This window comes from Antrostomus carolinensis, unplaced genomic scaffold (assembly GCF_000700745.2).
Source record: "Antrostomus carolinensis isolate BGI_N321 unplaced genomic scaffold, ASM70074v2 scaffold7413, whole genome shotgun sequence".
NCBI lineage: Eukaryota > Metazoa > Chordata > Aves > Caprimulgiformes > Caprimulgidae > Antrostomus > Antrostomus carolinensis.
In genome coordinates, this window is record NW_010305772.1 from 42975 (window position 1) to 63635 (window position 20661).

The following is a 20661-nucleotide window of genomic DNA, read 5'->3' on the forward strand; positions in this document are numbered from 1 at the left end:
CTTATAAACCCTCTTTAAGTATTAAAAGGCCACGTTAAGGTCTCCCTGGAGCCTTCTCTTCTCCAGGCTGAACAATCCCAAATCTCTCAGCCTTTTTTAGTAGGAGACATGTTCCATCCCTCTGATAATTTTTGTGGCCCTCCTCTGGACCGCTCCAGCAGATTGATGTCTGCCTTATGCTGAGGGCAGATGCCAGGGCCTGAGACCATTCCCTGGCACCACTGCAAATACTAGTACAGATGTAACCTTTGAGATGTCTGTGCAGAATTTTGCTATTGCTGTTTCATTTGAAGGGTGTTCAGATGCTGCTTTATGGTAATGTATCAGAAAACCTTGAGAGAGACAGGTAGTCTGATGCTAACTTCAGGCTGAAATGGAAAAAAATGAACGTTCCCTGAGTATCACAGAATCACAGAATGTCAGGGATTGGAAGGGACTTAAAAAGATCATCTAGTCCAATCCCCCTGCCTGAGCAGGAACCTAAATGAGATCACACAGGAAGGTGTCCAGGCAGGTTTTGAATGTCTCCAGAGAAGGAGACTCCACAACCTCCCTGGGCAGCCTGTTCCAGTGCTCCATCACCCTCACTGTAAAGAAGTTCCTTCTCAAGTTTAAGCAGAACCTCCTGTGTTCCAGCTTGCACCCATTGCCCCTTGCCCTATCATTGCTTGTCACTGAGAAGAGCATGGCTCCATCCTTGTGACACTCACCCTTTATATATTTATAAACATTAATGAGGTCTCCCCTCAGTCTCCTCTTCTCCAAGCTAAAGAGAACCAGCTCCCTCAGCCTTTCCTCATAAGGGAGATGCTCCACTCCCTTCATCATCTTGGTGGCTCTGTGCTGGACTCTCTCAAGCAGTTCCCTGTCCTTCTTGAACTGTGGGGCCCAGAACTGGACACAATACTCCAGATGTGGCCTCACCAGGGCAGAGTAGAGGGGGAGGAGAACCTCTCTTGACCTACTAACCACGCCCCTTCTAATGCACCCCAGGATGCCATTGGCCTTCCTGGCCATGAGGGCACAGTGCTGGCTCATGGTCATATGCTAATACCTGCTGTTCAGCTGGAAAAGTTTAAGACTGTGTAATTCTGTCATTAATTTCTAAAGCAGGGTGAAAATGGGCAAAGTGTCTTTGCAGATCCATTTCATCATAATTGAACAGTGATGGTCCTTCTGATGGCTGTTATGAAATCAGACACCACTCTCAGCAGAGAGATCAGGGGCTACATGGACAGGCTGGCTGAAATTCAATTTCAAATGGGTGATCAAGGTTGAAATACTGTGAAAGAGCTGGGATGCTGTTGTCCATTCCTGTAGATTAAGGAGATTTCCTGGGACTGTCAGCAAGGCACTTCTCATAACTACTCATATAATAGGTATAAAATATACATCTACTTTCTGGCTGGAAACCTTATGCAGGATGTTAAGGATTAAATATTAAATATGAATAAGCTTCAGAAAAATATTACCAGTGATTTCAATGTTTTCTCTGTCTTTAACAACTTGCAACTAATACTGGACATTTTATGTGAAAAGAAAGCCTTCCAGTTTAAACTAGCAGGAATTCAAGGAAACCTTGTACACTTTGTGACATGGGCTGCAAGATGAGCTTCTCACAGTTGTCCCTTGTCAAACTCTACATTTGATAAAACTTAATCTAGTAGAAGCATCTGAGGAGCTTGTCTGAACAGCAGTGTTTCTGCTTTCTTTCCAGGGTAAAGATGGTCCTCCAGGTCCACAGGGCCCACCAGGGCTGCCTGGACTTCCAGTGAGTGCAATTCAGCTCCTTCTCATTGAATAAATTAAACTGTTCACAAACACACAGGCATGTAAAACAAACAGGTGACATTTTTTTAGGTGCTTTGGAAGCTATGCATGATCTGTAATGGTACCTGCCATGTTGATGCTATATCCTTGGTTCAGGACAGTGTGAATGCTGTATTCAATAACTTTAAAGCTAAGTGTTAATGACCAACATGAAAGAAGTCTGTTCCTCATCTGCTTCTTCATTCTTTGGCAGATGTACTCTTATACAGAGCACAAAACCGAAGTAATAGCTGCAGTGTAAGGGTAGAAGAATTCATAGACTGGAATACCATCTCTAGCTGAATCCACAGTCGAAAGAATTCCTTTGCATTGACTTAAATTCAAGTGCATCTTGGGCATCTTTCTTCTCTTCTGGAAATTGTATTAATACAACATTTTGTTGTTTTTTTTTAATCTGTCATAGGGTTAAGGCCAGAACTATTTCTAGAGTAAAGTAGCCTGGCTGAATGAAGATAATAGCTTTATAATAATTTATAACAGCTGGTTTTAGAATCCTGTTTTAAGATTGTTGGAGTGCTTGCCATGCTGAAAAGGAGGAAACACCTTAGACTTGCCATATTGGGAAAGGAAGAAACAGTTTGTGCTCTAACAGTGGTGTAGCAAGAACAGGTTTGTGGCTGAGCTCTAGAAGTAAGGTAGTTTTTGGAGGGTTAGGCAAACTTAAGTATGCCGTGATGAAGTGGAGCTGTCACTGTGAAACTCACACTGACAAAAACCACACCAATCTTTCCTATTGACTCCTTCCTTATACTTTATTTTGCATTTCATTTACAGGGCATTGCTGGGAATGACGGCAAAGATGGCAAGCCAGGATCTCTTGGGGAACCGGTAACGTAATTTAAAACTGTTTCACTCAGGCAATCAGAGCCTGCATCCAGTTATTGCTTTTGGAGCTGCCTATCTATGGACTCCTTAGGGGGGCAGGGAGCCTGTTTGCGTGTCTTTTTTTTAACACCAGAAGGACTGTATTGTCTTGAGCAATTTATAAAAGTCACACACTAGCAGTCTTGAAAGGAAACTGGGTTCTTTTACTTTTACAGCTACCATAAATACACTAAAACTTAGTGATTCCACATTTACAGCTACCGTAAAGATTGCAGAGAAATAAGGTTGTCTTGTAACATTAAACCTAGTGATCCATTTTTTAGGTAGAATATTATGGGGCATAAAAAGTTTAGAGAAAGTGTCTTTAAAGAAGCTTTTTCTGGATTGCTGTGACTGTTCTGTTGTCCAAGATTAGAAGTTATATATTTCATTTTCTCTACTTAGTCTGTACTTGTGTTTGTTGAGGGGAAAAAGCTGAGCCGTGAAGTTGTCAGCCAAAAGGAAATGTTAATAAATTGCACAGTGACTCTTATTCTTTGCAACTGTGTTTGTTATATGAAGAATGTACTTCCAGTACTTGGCGTTTCTAGCCTCCTTCTGTGATTTGTGAAATGGATTTAGTGGTTCTGTGAAAAGCCAAGTTGCCAGTCTTTAGGACAACTGGTATGTGAAGCAGGGCTTGTCACAGCAACTTCAGGCAGTTGTGTGCTTGTGTCAAAACATCTGATTTCTACTTGCAGATGATGATTTTGTATGTGCTGACTAGGTAGTGGTGGAGTTATGGGTATTACCACTCTGACATTAAAACACCCATCCAAAGGTGTAAGCTGCCTTTCAGCCTCAAAGGCTGCATTCATGACAGGGCAGGTAGGGGTATGTGTGGGAATGTCTGTCACTACTGTCCTCCTTGCATGCTCAGATTCCAATGTTGCTAGAGAAACTCTGGGCAATCACAGTTCTCAGTGCTATTACATCTAAGGGAGAAGAGTGGGAAGAGTTTTCAACAGCAGAGAGATGGACTGAAGACTCTCAATAACACGTACATGGTTGTTTCCCGTAGGGAAAAAGAACCAGGGCTCCCAGGCCAGGAGGGTGCCAGAGGCTTACCGGTAGGTGCTGTTCTGAAGGGCTCAATCCAGTCACTCTTCTGTCCTGTAGCTGGGAAGTATTTGTTGGGCAGATGAAGTCCTTACTGATGCAGATATATAACCAAAAAGCTGGCCTGGATGAGAGTTATCATCACGTCATGACTAAATAAATAAATAATCAACAAAAATCAAACACAGGCATTTCCAAATCCTTCATGCTTGGAGAAGAGTAGGTCCCTTACCTAGAAATTAAATCGCGTAACCTCATGACACCCCTTCTACCAGAAGGCGTGGTCATAGCTGTAGCCCTTGTGCTGTTACATGTCCTCTGAAAGGATGGAGACAATATTTAAAGTTAAATAATCTATTGGCTGGTCACAGCAGGACTACATGGACTACAGTCTTGGTCTTGCAGCCTAAGAAGCTATGGAAAGCTCTTCCTGTGATGTTGCCCTTCCTAATCACTCCCTGGAACATGGCAGCTCCATGCTGACCAGTTGCCAAGTAATCTTAGGCAAAATCAGGAAGGTCATTAAGTATACATTCAAGTTAGAGTTTTCTTAGTGTTTCATGCATCAGCGTAATGGATAATTATTGATTTAATTCTCTCTTGTAGGGTTTCAAAGGACAGAGAGGAGATACAGGTCCCCCAGGTCCCCGGGTAGGTAATGTGTACCACAATGATGATGATTCTTTGGAGAAAGATTGTGTGAATAGAAGTTGACCTTTCTGAGACAATAAGTAAAAAGTGATGACAAGTCCATGTTTAACATGATTGTTTTCAACCACAACTCCATGGGTCACACCCATGGCATAAAATCACAGCAGCTGTCTTCATTCCCTCTGCTGGAGTTCTGCTTTCAGGTAAGGTGAGGCAGCTGGTAGAACCAAGTCCTCTGATGCTCCCTTTGAGATAACCCTTTGTGAGAAAGTTTCAAGGGTGCCTCCATACCACGTCCATATGGTACAAATGCCAATGTACAAGGTGAGGAACCCTACTGCACTTGTTGGACAAGTGTCAGCTCTCCTCCAAAAATGCGTAAGTGCAAAGTAAGTTGAGAGACAAAACTTACAGAAATTAGAGTAGAAATGTCTCTAGCCCTTTGACTTATTTGCCTCTGGTTCATAAACCCCAAAACTCAAGCCCTGCTTGAAAAGTTGGTCTCCTCTCAGTTCTGAGCAATGCAGTACAAAAGCTCCTGAGTGCAGAAAGTAGAATACAAAACTGAATGACCCTCAGCCTAATTTTGGCTTTTTACAGGGAAATAAAATGCTCTGCTTGCAGGAGCTTGGATGAGAAATCCAGTGCTGGAGTTCCTCACCTCTTCATCATTATGTTAGTTTCTGTATCATGAATAGGTTGGTGTTTTTCAGTGACTGCACTAACATTAGCAAGTTCTGCTGGAGAGCAGTGCACTGCCTTTTGCATCAGTTACAGAAGATGCTTCTGAGTTATTTTTGTAAGCTATGTGTCATGTATGATGTACGAGGCTCTTGTTGGCTTTAAAAAGTTTTCACTGAGCTCAATCCAATATAGCAGAAACTCCATACAACTTATAGTGGTGTCACTGGTCCATCTTTGACCTTGAGCTGATATCTCTTTCCTTTTTACTGAATTGCAGGGGGAGCCAGGTGCGACTGGTCCTGCTGGCCGTGAGGGGCCACCAGGGAAGGATGTAAGTGTACCATTTTGAGCAGAAACTAATCTCCTTTTCCCTGACAAATGAAGATTTTAATTCACAGTGACCCTGACCTAAAAGAGCTGCAGAAACTGCAATAAAGGGTGAATTACTGCAGCGGTGCACAGGAAATGATTTGTGCAAAGATCATTAAGGTAACAAAGAATTTGAGAGCCTTTGTCATTGCTCAGCTGCTGACACTTAAATGTCAGCTATATCCTTGGAAAAGCAGAGAAGGCTGAATTGTTTGAATCCCAGGCTGTGATGCGTAGCCATGGACCTGCTTTCTGCCACCCCTCTCCAAGCAGTGCTTCATTCTGCAGATCCCACTGGGCCAGGTTCTGTCACGCTTCCTCTGCAAAAGCTGTACCTTCCTGCGTGCAGAGCTCCACTTAAATCTATGAAATACCTATGGAATAAGACACTGCTGCTCAGAGGAAAGGGAGATGGTACAAACAGATCCTCTGACATTATTAGTGTCAAACGCAGTCACATAACAAAGCCCTGGGAGAATGCAGCTGACGTGGGATCCTGCAGCAGCTGCTGAGCAATGTACCAAGTGGCTGATGTGCCATTGCCATGGGACTTTGGGAAGTGGCTTCTCATTTGCACCCCCTCGTATCACTAGAAAACTGTTGTGCTGTAAATGGTACCCTACAAAGTGAAATGGAAGATAGGCCTAAGGGAAGCCCTCAGAGAAGGTAGAAGCAAGTTTCAAGCCTCCCTCAAGAGAGAACAAAGTAGTTAGTTCTTGAGAAATACTAGAGAATCTCTGTCTCTGAGAAATCCAACTTTAAAATAACCTGATAATAATGGTTTCTGCCTGTAATCAGACTTCATTTAGTGACAGATGTTTAAAATTCAAAATACTAGTGTTCCTCATACATAACTGAAAGGGGGTAGTGAAACTTTTTTAATGCTGTTTCCCCCTAATATGTGAACAGTGTAATTTAGTAGGAATCCCTAATATGTGAACAATGTAATTTAGTAGGAACATTTTTAAATGCTTGTTTGCTTGCCTCCATGTCAGATCTTTATCACTCAGCAGAATATTTTTCTTCATTTTAGGGTGATACTGGTCCCATTGGACCACAAGGCCCTCGAGGACTCAGAGGGCAACCGGTGAGTTTTCTCCCCTGACAAGCCATTTCTGGAGATACGTTGAGTATAGTGGGAATGTTCTGCAGTCCAGAACTCTGTTTTGGAAGAAGAGTCTTAAGCAAGATTCAGGTGATGTTTCATTAAAACATTTTGCCTACTTTGAGAATGACAAATCAGAATGATATTGCTAGAAACTGATGAAAACTTAGAATAGTACAATGGAGTGATGGTTGCTGACTCAGTGGGAAGAATCCTTCAATGGATTCTGCCAGGACCGCAGTGTCCACAAGGCTCATATTCCAGTCCTGCCTCTGACATCTTACTCACTTCTCACATGGCCTAAGTTTTCAAAGGCAGACACTAGTTGCAGGTGCCCAGTTTGACATATGTGGAATCCAGTTGTGCTACTATTCATTTTTGTCATGGTCTCTGTATTTTTTTCTTAAAAAAACCCCAAAACCAAACCAAAACCAAAAAAACCATACATTTAGGGAAGATTTGCTTAATTGAACTCCTATAGAGTTTTATTGCAACTTCAGTGGAGAAATGGCAATTTAGTTGACATTTCAGAAAGTGTCACTTGGGATGGCTGAGAAATTACTTTTGTTAATTTCATGGGTTTTTCAATTCTCTCTTAAAAATCAACCCTTTCCAAATTTGAATGCAGGTCTCGGTTGCTGAACCTAAGCACATCTTTAATATGTTGCAATGAGTGTTTTCTTTTCTTTCTCGGAAGACCTGCTAGTGAAACAGATTCTACAACATGTTCCATAATCAGGGCAAAATGCGGATTCAGCCAGCAATGCCAGGAGCTGGAGCGGCAGGTCCCTCTGAGCTGGGAGGGCAGGGGTTTAAAATAGACTGCAGGAACATATGGAGAGCTCCTGTGTTTGCCTTGTAATTTATCTCATTATTCCTGTACTGCTGGCATCACTCACTAATATGTCATGCCTCTGCACAACTCTAGCAATGAATAAAAAGATTTGAGGAGACAGAAATTATCATTACTCCAGGACATATTATCTTTGGAGAAGAGATACTTGGGGTTTTGTATGTTGGAGGGCAAAGTGTCAGTTTCTCTTGTTCTTCCTCTGCTTCGTCTCTTCTCTAATAAGGAGCTTGAGGTATAATTTTGAATATTGCCAGTAAAAGGGCTGATCTTTATGGTCAGCTCCAATGCAGAGACAAACATCTCTAGATGGTGAGTTGGGAGGAAAGGGTGTAGAATTTAATCTCTCTCAACTTTGGTCAGTGTAGATGGTCAGCTCAGCTACTTTGATAAGGAATGGTGAGAAACAGGTCCTTTTCTGAGTTGTCTGGTATCAGACAAGTAAAGCCTTCGGGCTTTAGAACAAGTGTTCCTCCCAATTTCCCAAAAAGGGGAAGCCTGAAATGATTAAAAAATAGATGCCTGGGCTCTGGACCCTGATTTACATGATAGCCCTGAGAAAAGGATGGTAGGCAGTAATTTGCAGGGCCTTCTGCAGTCACTGGAGAGAGGAAATTATGTAACAAGAGTGTGTGGGAGGATCTGGAGATATCTGTCAGCTAGTGCAGAGCACTTTACATTGATCAGTGAGTTGCCAACAGGTGCTTCAAATGTGGACCAAAGGGACTTGTCTGAAGAATGGTGACTTGGAACAGCTATAGTAGGTGGCTCCATCTGTCCAGGATGGACACTAGGGATAAGGGTGAAGAAAAAGAGGAAGAGAATGAGTACTGGTTTGGTCCTCTTCAGACAAGGGTCTTTGGGTCCACATCGCTCAATTTTTGTCCTGAGATGGGGTCAGCCATGCAATTGGGGATGCAGAAGTTGTGGGGTTATTTGGAAATGAAAGATCCTTACTCTGCAGTCTGCCAAGAGGAGAAGTTGGATGGTGCAAAAGAAATCCCTGCTGGTGTAGCAGTAGGTGGATATTTTTGATTGCAGTATACCTTACTTCACTAACCTTTTTCCTTTTGACATAGGGCAAGAATGGATTGCCTGGATCTGCAGGAGAACCTGGCCCAGCAGGTAACCCAGTAAGTACCACAAAGGGAAACTCATGCAGCAAGCAGTTATGTCAAGGAGAGGTGACTGATGAAGTATAGATGGAGTGGACTACATGTAGCTGTTTACCATCCCTGAAGTTGCCATGTCTGAAGGTCAGTGGTCTGAAAATCACTGGCTGGCCATGACATCAAAGTGGGTTTGGCTTTGTTCCTGGAATTGAGCTGCTAGCTGGGTCATCATTTTTTTCCCAGCAAAAGTTAAGTGTTCACAGAAAAAGGAAATGATTGATTACCTGGTATGAAAAAAAGATTGGCATGCTTCATCCTCACTAGTAGATTTAATTTTGCCAAGCAGAGACTGTGCAGCCAGCAGAGAGTTGTCAGAAGGAAGGAGAGGGCTTCGGGGAGTTGGCAGACTGCCACTGAGGAATCGCAGCAGCAGAAAAATCCTCCCTAGGCACTTGGGGAAAGAGCAGACAGTGGGCAGTAAACCAAGATCACAAAGCAGAATGAAAGCCCCCCGGGGCCATCCTGTGTGGAAGAACAGCATGGTAATGAAGAGCTGTAAGGACCATAGTAAGGAGTTGGGTTTTTTTCTCTTTGCTCATGCTGAAAATTGTTCAGGATTCAGCAAATCCATGTAAATGTACCTTTGTGTAGCATCTATTGCAATGCAGGGCTCTTCCCTCTTTTTGTCCACCTAGACATTACAGATTCTGTTAGATTCAGATAGAAAAAAAGGTTTGGCAGGAGAATCTGAAAAAATTGCAGCAGGACTGCACTTTTTGTGGCTCTTGCAATGCCATAAAGCCACCTCAGCCTCACCACAGACTTGTGCCCTCAGCACATATTGCTTTGCTGCAGGGATGTCTCCTCCTAAGTGGTCTCAGTGAAGCAAGCAACACCTTTCTGCCTGGGGAGGTGATAACTCACAGATTAAGGTGGGGTTGGAGTGGTGCAGTCTTGCAGCCTTTCTGCAGCCAAGAGTTAGTGCTGCTGCTTTTTTCTCCTTGATACAACTTCTTCTTGCCTTCATGGGACTACTGTCGTTGCTTCTTAAAGCCATGGATCCCCCCTGCTGCCTTTTCAGTCTTCATTTCTTCTCATCATGGCCACCCCTGTTCCCAATTCTTGTTACTGCTTTTTGGCTTTATGGATCTTCACTAGGCTACTGTGGCTTTGGGATGCCCTGTGAGTGCCAAATGGGGATTACTTTTTAATCATCATCATGTTATCACATTACCTAGACAGTCAGGTAGTGACTCGGGGACTCACAGGCGGCTTCCTGCACAAGCACGGAACTAGAGCAGTCTCTGCTCCAGAAGATTTACAGTCCAAAAATAACATAAGAGATTGAAAAAGGATAAAGTCAGATGAATGAGAAGGGGGAAACAATGAGACAGTGTTGGTCAGCAGAACAGACAGTCATCTCATCAGTATCCTTCTCTGTCATTAAAATGAATCCTCTCCCTTTCATAAAGGTTATTATGGGAAGCATTGCCTTGTGCTGTACACGAGTCCATTTATTTCCAACCTTGTCTGGAAATGCACTAATTTCCTTCACAATGTGGTGTGACAAGCCAATATATTACATTTCTCTTTTGAAAGAAACGGAGAAGCAAGGAAGGTTATCATGGCAATAAGGGTTTATTTTCCACCTTCAGCATGGCTGACTTGAAATCACAAGGTAAAACCTACCAGGAGCTTTCTCCTTTTGCATCTACTGTTTGACAGTGTCCATCCCATTCACAGTGCCCATGCATAAACCTGCACACAGCAGTACAGCCCAGCCCCTGAGATATCCAGGACTGATTGCATACTTGAAAACCATGTGCTTTGTGCCTGCCAGGTTCTTTGGTGCTCACTTTAGACAAGATGGGCTGAAAATGAAGACAAGTTTTACTCTAAGATGAAAAAGGCATATGTTCTGAATTAGGAGGTTGGGACCAAGTTGTGAAAGAAAAGGTTAAAATTAGAGTAAAAAAAAAAAAATCAGAAGAGTACATGAAATGGCTCTGTATCATGAACTGCCATTTAAGCTGCCCCGATCTGTAAGAAAAAGGGATTGTTTGGTAGAGTATCACAGGAGATAAGTAGAATGCAGACATCTTTTAAATTGAACCTGGAAATAAAGGCAAAAGAGCAACTCAGTAGCTGTCTGCTGATTGTATTCTCAGATTTGAACAGTATGACCATCTGCACTGTTTCCCTGTCGTTGCCCATCACAGCATTTCCACTCTGCCACACCACCTTATAAACCATGCAGCGCCAGGATAGCCACTGAACATACCTCCTGTCACTTCCTTTTCATCTTCTCACAGGGACCCCGCACAGCTTATTAATAATTCAAGTATGGTGTTTGCAATCTGCTTTTTTAAATGACTTTGTTCTTCCTTTCCTTGTCAGTTTTGGGAGTCCTGCTGCTACAGTGAAATTTCTCAGTTCCAATATATCTGTAAATGCATGCTCTGGAAAAAAGAAGTTGGAGAAAGGGCTGCTAGTGTCTGTCTCATTTCTGTCCTAAGGGTCCTAAAGGAAATAAAGGAGAAAATGGCAGCCCAGGACTCCCTGGCTTCATAGGACCCCGGGGACCACCTGTAAGTATGTCTGGGGATGGATTAGACCCACTGATTACTTACTTTTAAATGTTGGTCTGATGAAGATGGGACACAGTCATCTTTAATTAGGTAAAAAACATAAGCAGATCTGACAGATCCAGAAGCCACGCGCTTCCAGTGCAAACTGTACTGCAAAAATAACATTTTTCTTAAGGACAAGCATCCATAATCTCATTTACTGAGCTGGTACCTGTCAGTCAGCCCTGATAATGTATGCAGTAATCAGACTGGTTCAATATCTTCTTAATGTGGGTATGGGGTATTTAAGTTACTCAGACTATATCTCTGCATGAACCCCCAGAAGGGCTAAATAGGGAAATTTTAAGTGCTTCTAATAATATAGGTATTTCTGATATTTGCTGTTCCAAGGAAAATTCTTTTGTTACCAACCACAGAGGTGCATTGCAATTAAAACATTAATATATCTCCCAAAGTGATCTAAAATAACACCTTTACACGTGAAAATATCACAGCCTTGAAATTCAATATCTTCAGCCCTTCCAAGGCAAGTAAAATACGTTATATTCCACTGGAAGGATGGAAAAGGTGAATGTTAGGTAGATATTTCTGTTTCTAGCTCTGTTGTGACTTAAAATGAGATTTTAAAAGTTTTCACATGAATCTAGCAGAGCTGATTTTTCCACAGAATGATTGTTTTTTTTCTTTTTATGATTGGAAGAGGAGTTTTGTGATGAAAAGAGGAGAAAGAAATATTTCACTGGAAAATTAATTTAAAGCAGCAAACGTGGTGGCCATTTAAAACTGAAGTGGCCCTAAGGAGTACTCAAGTGAGTCTAATGCTGCCTAATTTTGAGCTGATGTGATCACACATCTGTGATTAGTTACATTGCTCATGCATGCATGGATGTATGCTAGCACTGTTGAAGTTGCTATATGTGTTTCCAGCTTATGGGAGAAATACCACCTGCATGTATACATTATAGATATGGTCATGTGTGTGGATTGTAAATGGACTATGAAGATGAATCCTTTTATTCATGATATAGGAAAGTGGGCAGAATTTTGTCAGTAACTGGTTTAATGTTTTATCAGTGCACTTCAAGATTGCAGTGACTTTTTTTTCACTGAAATGCTAAAATGCAAAGATTGTTTTGCCCAATTATCACATTATAAATGCAGGGTTTAAATTGAGGTTATTTGATATTGGAGATCGGACTAGATGATCTTTAAAGATCCTTCCAAACCAAACAATTCTATGATTCTATGATAAAGTTCTGAAACACAGGCAAGATTTCAGGCTCAAACTTCACAATGAAACATCTGTCCTGATCTCAGATGGTTCAGTAGAAATTACTTCATTTTATTTACAAACATTTACATGGTAGGCAGCTTTACTGAAAAATGCTTTCTAAATAATAGGATGTATCTTTTCAGGAATGGGCTATAGCAGTAGGATAAGGATAAATCATCCAAACCCACTGCTGTGTAATATAAAACTTGGACTCTAAACAGAAAGTAAGACTTGGGGTTATTAGGTAGGGTCTTTCTCCCAACTGTTTGCAGTGAGGTGCTAAAATAACTCTCTGTATCTTTCAGGGAGAACCAGGAGAGAAAGGTCCTCCCGGAAAAGAGGTAAGTTAAGTTCCCTGTTGTCTCAAAGTAGGGCTGGTGTCTTGGGAAAAAAAAATCAAGGATGCTACCTGGGTTGCAACAAATTGATTTTTTTCTTGAATTGTTGGTATTTGAGAGCAAACAGGGAGCTCTCGGGAATCTGTGGGACTGCCAAGGAAATACATTTTCCCCAGGTCACAAGAATCATTACAAAGGAATGTGCTTTATTATTTATTATTGTTATTATGGATAGCTCTTTCATGCTTACTCTTATTTTGTTTCAGGGTGCACCAGGGAAACCGGGTGAAATTGGCTCCAAAGGAGAGAGGGTAGGTTGGAGAAAATTATTAGTTATTTCATTATGTTGAAATAAAGAGGTCTCTAGAGTTAGGGGCTGGGGGAAGAGGTCATTCAAGAGTGAAGCATGGCCTGTAGAGATTTGCCTTACTTCCCACCCTCCCAGCCCTCTCTTTAATCATTCTCCGTCAGTACTAATTTGTGGATCATTTGTAATGCACCAGATGTTGTATTCAGTAACTTTGCCAGCTCAGCTGTTCGTGTTTCGCTGTGCTTGGAAATCGGAAGTTTGCCTCTTATTTTGTGGTAGTAATGTAATTCTTTTTTTTTTTCTTTTTTTTTTTTTTTTTCACTTAGGGAGAACCTGGCATCAAAGGCGGAAAAGGCCCTCAAGGAGAAAAGGGTCCTCCAGGTGATCCTGGGATACCTGGTCATAAAGGCCATCCAGGACTCATGGGTCCCCATGGACCCCCAGGAGACACTGGGCAAGTTGGACCTCCCGGTCCCCCAGGACAGCCAGGATTTCCCGGACCAAGGGTAAGACTGCCAGGGAAGAGCTTTATACAGTAAGTTTACTGCCACAGTGTGTGATCAGAAAATATTTCAGTAAGGCTGATAGAAACCAGAGCATGTGCTTCTTATAATGCAGTGGCAGCATTTTTATCTCTTGATAAATAAAAAGGAGAGCTATAGCATACTCAGGGATGTGTTGTAGGGGGGTTGGATTGAACTTCAGAGGAGACCTGAGCAATCTAGACCTATAGCCAGGGTGGCCAGTCCCTGACACCTTATGCTCCTAAAAGGCTAATCAGGTCATGTGACTATGGCCATGGGTCTGGAGTCTAAAAAAGCTTCTTTCTGTAAGGGTATTGATGCCTTTCTATAAGGGTAGCTTCTTTTTATAAGGGTAGCATTTCATATGAAGGTGTTATGCCTTCCTCTGCTGCTGGTTGTTATGAGAGACAAAAAGCTGAGCCATGGAAAGGTCACTGCTCTATTCCTGGAAACCCTGGAGTCAGCTCATCAAAATTCATGAAATCCTACTTTTGTTTAATACTCTCTCTTCCCCCCCCCTCCCCCCACCCCCCCCAACAGGAAACAATCTCACTCCTGAGGCTGCCTGAGGGTAATGTATGCAGAGGAATGATAAAAACTATGAACACTAGTGAAGCTGCTATGTCCATCCTGAGGATGAATTTGACATTACCTCAGAGGGGAATAAACAATTAAATAATCTAAATTATGTAAAAGCTGGGTAAATTTTAGACAAAGCGTTTCTTTGTGTGTCTCAACAACACACAACAGAGATTTGATGAGGTCCAGTGATGATTATGGAGACTTAATGCAACTAATAGGGTTAAAACTTGAAAAGATAATTTGTAAGCCTGTGAAGTATGTTCCACAATCATGTTTACTTACTGGGATAATCACTAAGAACCACAAATGGTTAGTACTTAATGACAAAATTGTTTCTTTTGTCACCGACAAAAACATCTTTTTCTCATGCAAAATTTGTGTTGGGAAGAAGGCAGCGAATAGACCAACTCTGTACTTATCAGCAATGTTGTTGGTTAAAATTGAATCGTCTCTTAGCAATTTAATAAAATCTAAATTTTTTAATGAATCTTATTCAGAAGACCTCACTAGGTTTTTATAAACATGGAGTACACAGACTGCATCCTTGTATGTTAAAATGATAGGTGTGAGGGAAAAGCAATACTTTCAGGTAAATAGCTCGTTTGCAAATGAATGCTGTTTTTAGGTTGTCCAGAAGTTTTTTTCAAAATTTTCAGAATTTCAAAGAATAAAAAGTGTATTTCAAGTGAAATATCTCACTTTGTGATTTACAAATGAAAATATTTTATCTTCTTTGTTCAAATTTTTATTTTTTAAATATAATTGAAATTTTTCTCTTGAGTTTGTGCAAAGACAAGAGTCTGGTTACCCTAAAAGCACTTTTTAGAAATTATTTTCTTGGAAAGCCACAACCTAAAATATTCTCCTTCCAGCCTACCAAAAATGGCTTTCATAATTTTTTCAGTTGTATCTCCCAGAGTTGTTGTTCACATAGCTTTGAGTCTCGACAGCTATTACAGGTGTTCAACAGCACTGATGCACAGAAGATCTGAGAGAGGGGATGAAGGATTCCATCTCTTGCAGGCTGAGGAGGGGACCAAAGCCAGGCAGCCCCACCCCTGGTCTCCCTTCAACAGCTGGAAATCAGGCAGAACCTTGTACTTGTTTGGAAGAATGGGTATCATATGCATAAACTGGGTTCTGTTCCCCGAGATAAGGCCTGTCGGCAGGTGATGCAGCCAGTATGAGTGTTTATAACAAGTCTAGATGTTCACCTTAACTACCCTGGGAGCTCACATGCTTCTCTCTGTGAGGAAACGTGCAGTGCTGAGGAAGGAAGTAGGCTCTCCATTGTGGTCTAGTAGGGCAGAGGATGTCTCCTGATTTGATTTCTACTACTTCTCCTATGAGTGTATTGGAGGGAGATTTTCTTTGCAAAGAAGACAGGACAGTGTACCAGCTCTGCCCTCTGATCAGGCTCCCTGCTTATGCCATTGACCTCATGGCTTGCCAGCAGGTTGGGAATTGTGTGTGTTTTGAGTACTTTCATATTCTTCTTTCAAGCAGTCCCTGCAGCCCTGTGTATGCAGTGGGTGACAAAATGCAACCCTATAAACATTTTGTGGAGAGTTTTATTTGCACATCCCATGGATGTTATTATGATGTCTGTTATTATGAGATTATTACTTTCTAGGGGGAACCTCCATCTCTAGAGACTTTGAGAAGGCTCATCCAGGAGGAATTAGCCAAGCAGCTAGACAGTAAGTAATCAGCTCTGGGAGCCAGTAGATATATCTGAGAGTACAAAAGATACTTTCCATAGCTGTGGTGGTGTTAACTGGCACCTGAACCTCTCCTGCTTATGGAAAGCAATATTGTGACAAGCCTGCCTGGAAAGAGGAGTTCGTAAAATGAAATGGGCTTAGCAAGTTTTACTGTTCCCCAGGAGTGATGTTCCCAGCAATAGTACAGGGGCTTACTTCCTTCTTCAACCCAAGGCCATTGCCTGTGCTAATCACCTTATAGCATTTTGCTACCTAAACAGATTTGCTAAAGACTCATTCCTGCAGATTCCTGGGCTGAGATGGTAGGACAAGAGAACATACAAATTAAAATGGATACAAATTAAAATGGGTACAAATTTGGGGTCCTGGAAGAGAAAGTAGAATTGCAAAATCATAGAATCTTTTAGGTTGGAAAAGACCTTTAACATAATTGAATCCAACCATCAACCTAACACTGCCAAGTCTACCACTAAACCATGATCCTAAGCACTTCCAGGGATGGTGACTCAACCACTTCCCTGGACAGCCTGTCCCAGTGCTTGACAGCCCTTTCGGTGAAGGCATTTTTCCTAATATCCAATCTAAACCTCCCTTGGCACAACTTCAGGCCATTTCCTCTCATACTGTCATTTGTTACCTGGTTGAATAGACCAACCCCCACCTCTCTACACCCTCCTTTCAGGGAGTTGTAGAGAGTGAGAAGGTCTCCCGTCAGCCTCCTTTTCTCCAGGCTCAACAACCCCAGTTCTCTCAGCCGGGAACTCATCACACTTGTGCTCCAGACCCTTCCCCAGCTTCATTGCCCTTCTCTGGACATGCTCCAGCACCTCCATGGCCTTCTTGGAGTGAAGGACCCAAAACTGGACACAGTACTCAAGGTGTAGCCTCACCAGTGCAAGTACAGGGAGACCATAACTTCCCTACTCCTGCTGGCCACTCTATTGCTGATACAGACCAGGATGCTGTTGGCCTTATTGGACACCTGGGCACACTGGTGGCTCATACTCAATTGCCTGTTGACTAACACCCCCAGGTCATTTTCTGTCAGGCAGCTTTCCAGACCCACTTCCCCAAGCCTGTAGCATTTCATGGGGTTGTTTTGACCCAAGTACAGGACCCAGCACTTGGCCTTGTTGAACCTCATATAATTGGCTGTGGCTCATCCTGTCCAGATCCCTCTGTAGAACCTTCCTACCCTCAAGCAGAACAGAAATCAAAGTAGGACATAAACTTGTTCCAGCTGGAGGATAAATATTCATGATTTCTGACTGTGACATTAGATACTCATCAGTATGAGAAGAGAGTGGAGTGGGTGTGGGTGGCTGCTTCTCTCAAAGTACATGAATTGCAGACCACTGCTGACCCAGTCTGCAGTGAAATGCTGAGCTGTAGTGCTTCTCCTCACACAGCTCTTGGAACAGCTGAAACGTAGCTGAGGGCATCATCCTGAGGGTAAAGATCATGTTTCAATAGAGTGATTTATTTGAAGGATTTTATTTACACACTCTCAGACTTCAAATTCCATAACAATCTAAAAGCATTCAAGACTGTGGATCAATTAAGAGAAGACAGAAAACCCTTTTCCCTTCCTTCTGTAAGATGTTTTTTGTGATGCTGAGGATGTCTTAAGAGCTCTTCAGGCTGCTCAGGGTCTGAATCTGGAAGTGGCAAGCAGCATGCCTGTATGAAAACTGGAGAACATGCCGATGCAGGGAGCTACCTTAGTTACAGTTTCTGACTTCACCATCAGAGATGGGTGCATGAGCTTTAACTCCACATGTGTAACAACCTAGAACAAGAAAAATAAGCTTTCTCCCTACAGAGCAGCCATGTAGCATCTTGCTCTGTGTAGCTGAGTGGAAATAAGCTCTTCTTTTCTGAGTAGCAATGACTCCAGTTTGACAAACATCCGCCAACTGCACAGCTAAAGGAAATGACATTTCTGATCCTTGGTGGACAAGAAGTGTTTAGGATTAATTATGACATTTAGGAGAAGTTTAAAGCTACTGAGAAATGAGTTTTAAATAACTTAGAAAGGGTCAGGGAGGCACTGTCACGGCTTATGGGGAATGATTGCATGGGGACAACAAATGGGTAGCCTTGAAAAATTGATCTGTGACAATATATGGACTTTATTGGGCCATTGGTTCTGGCTCTTCATGTCTCAGAGCACTGACCTTCTAGTCCAACAAACTCATTTCCCTCTCTTTACAGCAAAGTTAGCCTATCTCCTGGCTCAGATACAGCCTGCACATGTAAAAGCGTCCCATGGCAGACCAGGACCTCCTGGTCCCCCTGGGAAGGAAGGACTCCCAGGAAGAACTGGCCCTCCAGGAGAGCCTGGCCGGCCTGGACAGACTGGGTCTGAAGGGCCACCTGGACCGATTGGTCCCAAAGGTGAGTGAAACTTGGTGTGTTTGGTAAGTCAAATAAAGGGATGCGTCCACCTCTCCTGTTAGTAGATTCTAAGTGGTCCTCAAAACACATGTGTTAGAAGCAGCCTCAGTCTGTTGATATACCAGACTATGCCAGAGGTGGTGAAAGTGACCAGCAATTGTTGGTGTGTTCCACCTCTGTCAGAACTGGAGTGGGGTGAGTCTTCATTCCCACTGAACGTCTCATCTCAGATGACTGGCCACAACTGGGAACCATTTTTACCAAATATATTGGCTTCAGTGTGGATGGGAGATGTATGGTAGTATACTTTAGTTCTGTAGGTCATGCTCATCAGTTCATTATTTTTCTTTGCCTCTCTACAGGAGAAAGAGGGTCAAAGGGTGAGAAAGGCGATACTGGTGTTGGCCAACGAGGGGAAATAGGCCCTCCAGGAATTCCAGGTGTGTTTATTGAGAACATCCCACAAAACACATCACTTAGAAATGCTAGAAGGACAGGGTCTGCCCTATTAGATAGACAATCAGGATAACATAAATATCACATACACAATTTCTGTAGAAAGTGGCCCAAAGGGGGGAAATATATCAGTAGCATCATATCTGGCAACCTCAACCTTATTGACGGTTATAATGATCCATCTCAATAACAGCTAGGTTAACTGATTCTTGGAACAAATCCAAAGTGAAACTTGAATTACTAGATACACAATGAAGTGTCTTATCTGACCTTGACAGAATCTTCTAGTGACCAAGCTGAGCTCAGAGATCCAGGTAGATTCAGATATTATAAAAGGTCATTTTGAACACCTCTGCCTCAGGCATACAGCTCGTACTTTACCTTTATAGATAAAGAAGCAGAAAATATATTCTATTTCTAATTTGAAATAAGGAACCACTGATCAGTTTTGACTTCATTCTGCTTTGTTGGGGGAGGAAACTCTGGGAAGCCTTCATAACTCCTTAGGGCATTTGGCCTACTGGCCTTTAATTGCCCTAAGATAACAATGGACCCACTATGCTTTGTACGAATGAGTTATCTTCCAAAGTTGGCTCTTGCCTCAAGGTTTCTCATCCTCACCTCCTCTCTATGAGGACTATGTGTCATTAGTTGGCTCATGCAGCTGCACAACTTCAACATGATGATAGAGGAAGAGCAGCTGTAGTGGAGTTGTGCAGCCCAAGGACACATAGGGAGTGGAAATCTTTCATTCAGACGAGCCACACTTGTCATATCTTTGTAGATACATGCCACTCAAACCCAAATCTGTGGAAGATGGTGTCTACCTCCCAGTTTGGCAGCAAAGCCGTCTCCTGTGATGTTACACTGCTTAGTACTGCACCCTGGGGATGTTACTCACCAAGGACATTTTGTTTTTGTTTTAGGTCTCCCAGGGGAGCCTGGGTATGCCAAAGATGGAATGCCAGGACCACCCGGCCCTCAAGGTGAAGCTGGGGTGCCTGGTCTCATGGGTCCACAGGGACCTCCAGGAGCCAATGGACAGTGTGATCCCACTCAGTGCGCTTACTATGCAAGCCTGGCTGCCAGACCCGCCAACGTTAAAGGGCCCTAGCATGCAGGGAGTATCCCCAGACTTGTTTTTTAAAACTTGAATTCATCATGCCTGCCAAAAGCTCTCAGATGTCTTCAACTGTGTTTCTTTCATGGGAGGTCTTCTAAAGCCAACAAATGCTGCCGGTCGGTCAGATTATTTTTATGAATTGTAATTATTATTATTATTATCTTTGATGTGATATGTGAATTTGTTTTTGTTTTCTCTATCAGGGCATATTAAAACATTAAAAATAAGTGGGTTTTTTTCCTCTTTTGAAGAGCATATAATATCAATGCCTGTGTCGCTGTTTATGCAAAACCCTTACGATGCCAAAATTTTTGTCTTTTATCTGGTTAATTCTTTCCAAAGCTTTATCCCTCATCTTTGAAATAGAAATAAAATCCTGCACTTTGCAGCCTGGGGGATTAACTGCTAGACACAGGCTGATCACAGGATTGTTGGTGCTATCTGCCATTCATTTGGAGGAGAAGAAAGCAAAGCCATGCCAAAGCTGAGGAAGAGGTCTCCAGTACATTCGACTCTCAATGGACAGACAGTTATGAACAGACAATGTCTGTTTCCCAGAAGATCTCTGTTAAATTTAGTGTTCTTCTACCAATAAGTGAATCTGTATGCTGTAGGAACTACTTTTTATGGGACCATGTGAGCTCTCACAGTAAAGTCTGAGGAGACTGCAGAGATGATCTAAACCTCACTGCTCCCTGTGCAAGAACTTCAGTACTCAGAGGGTTTGGTCCTGACAGATGGAACTTAGCTTCTTTCTGTCAGGGAGATGCCTCTGCAAAAAGCCACAATCCTGTCCTCCATCAGCTCAGGGCTGCCAAATCA

General features: G+C 42.5%; 1 protein-coding gene across 1 annotated transcript in view; it reads left to right on the forward strand.

Annotated features, from left to right (window-relative positions):
* Positions 1-20064, forward strand: part of LOC104522546 (collagen alpha-1(XXII) chain-like) — a gene marked incomplete at its 5' end in the record, with an annotated part of 60792 nt that extends 40728 nt beyond the window's left edge. Inside the window, 15 exons of the mRNA XM_010164875.1 lie at positions 1718-1771; positions 2605-2658; positions 3716-3764; positions 4360-4404; positions 5366-5419; positions 6491-6544; positions 8492-8545; positions 11041-11112; positions 12691-12726; positions 12990-13034; positions 13360-13539; positions 15773-15839; positions 18078-18260; positions 18623-18700; positions 19643-20064. Of these exons, the coding sequence (XP_010163177.1) occupies positions 1718-1771; positions 2605-2658; positions 3716-3764; positions 4360-4404; positions 5366-5400 (237 nt within the window). The remainder of the gene's footprint in view (positions 1-1717; positions 1772-2604; positions 2659-3715; positions 3765-4359; positions 4405-5365; positions 5420-6490; positions 6545-8491; positions 8546-11040; positions 11113-12690; positions 12727-12989; positions 13035-13359; positions 13540-15772; positions 15840-18077; positions 18261-18622; positions 18701-19642) is intronic.
* Between the last annotated feature and the right edge of the window lie 597 nt (positions 20065-20661).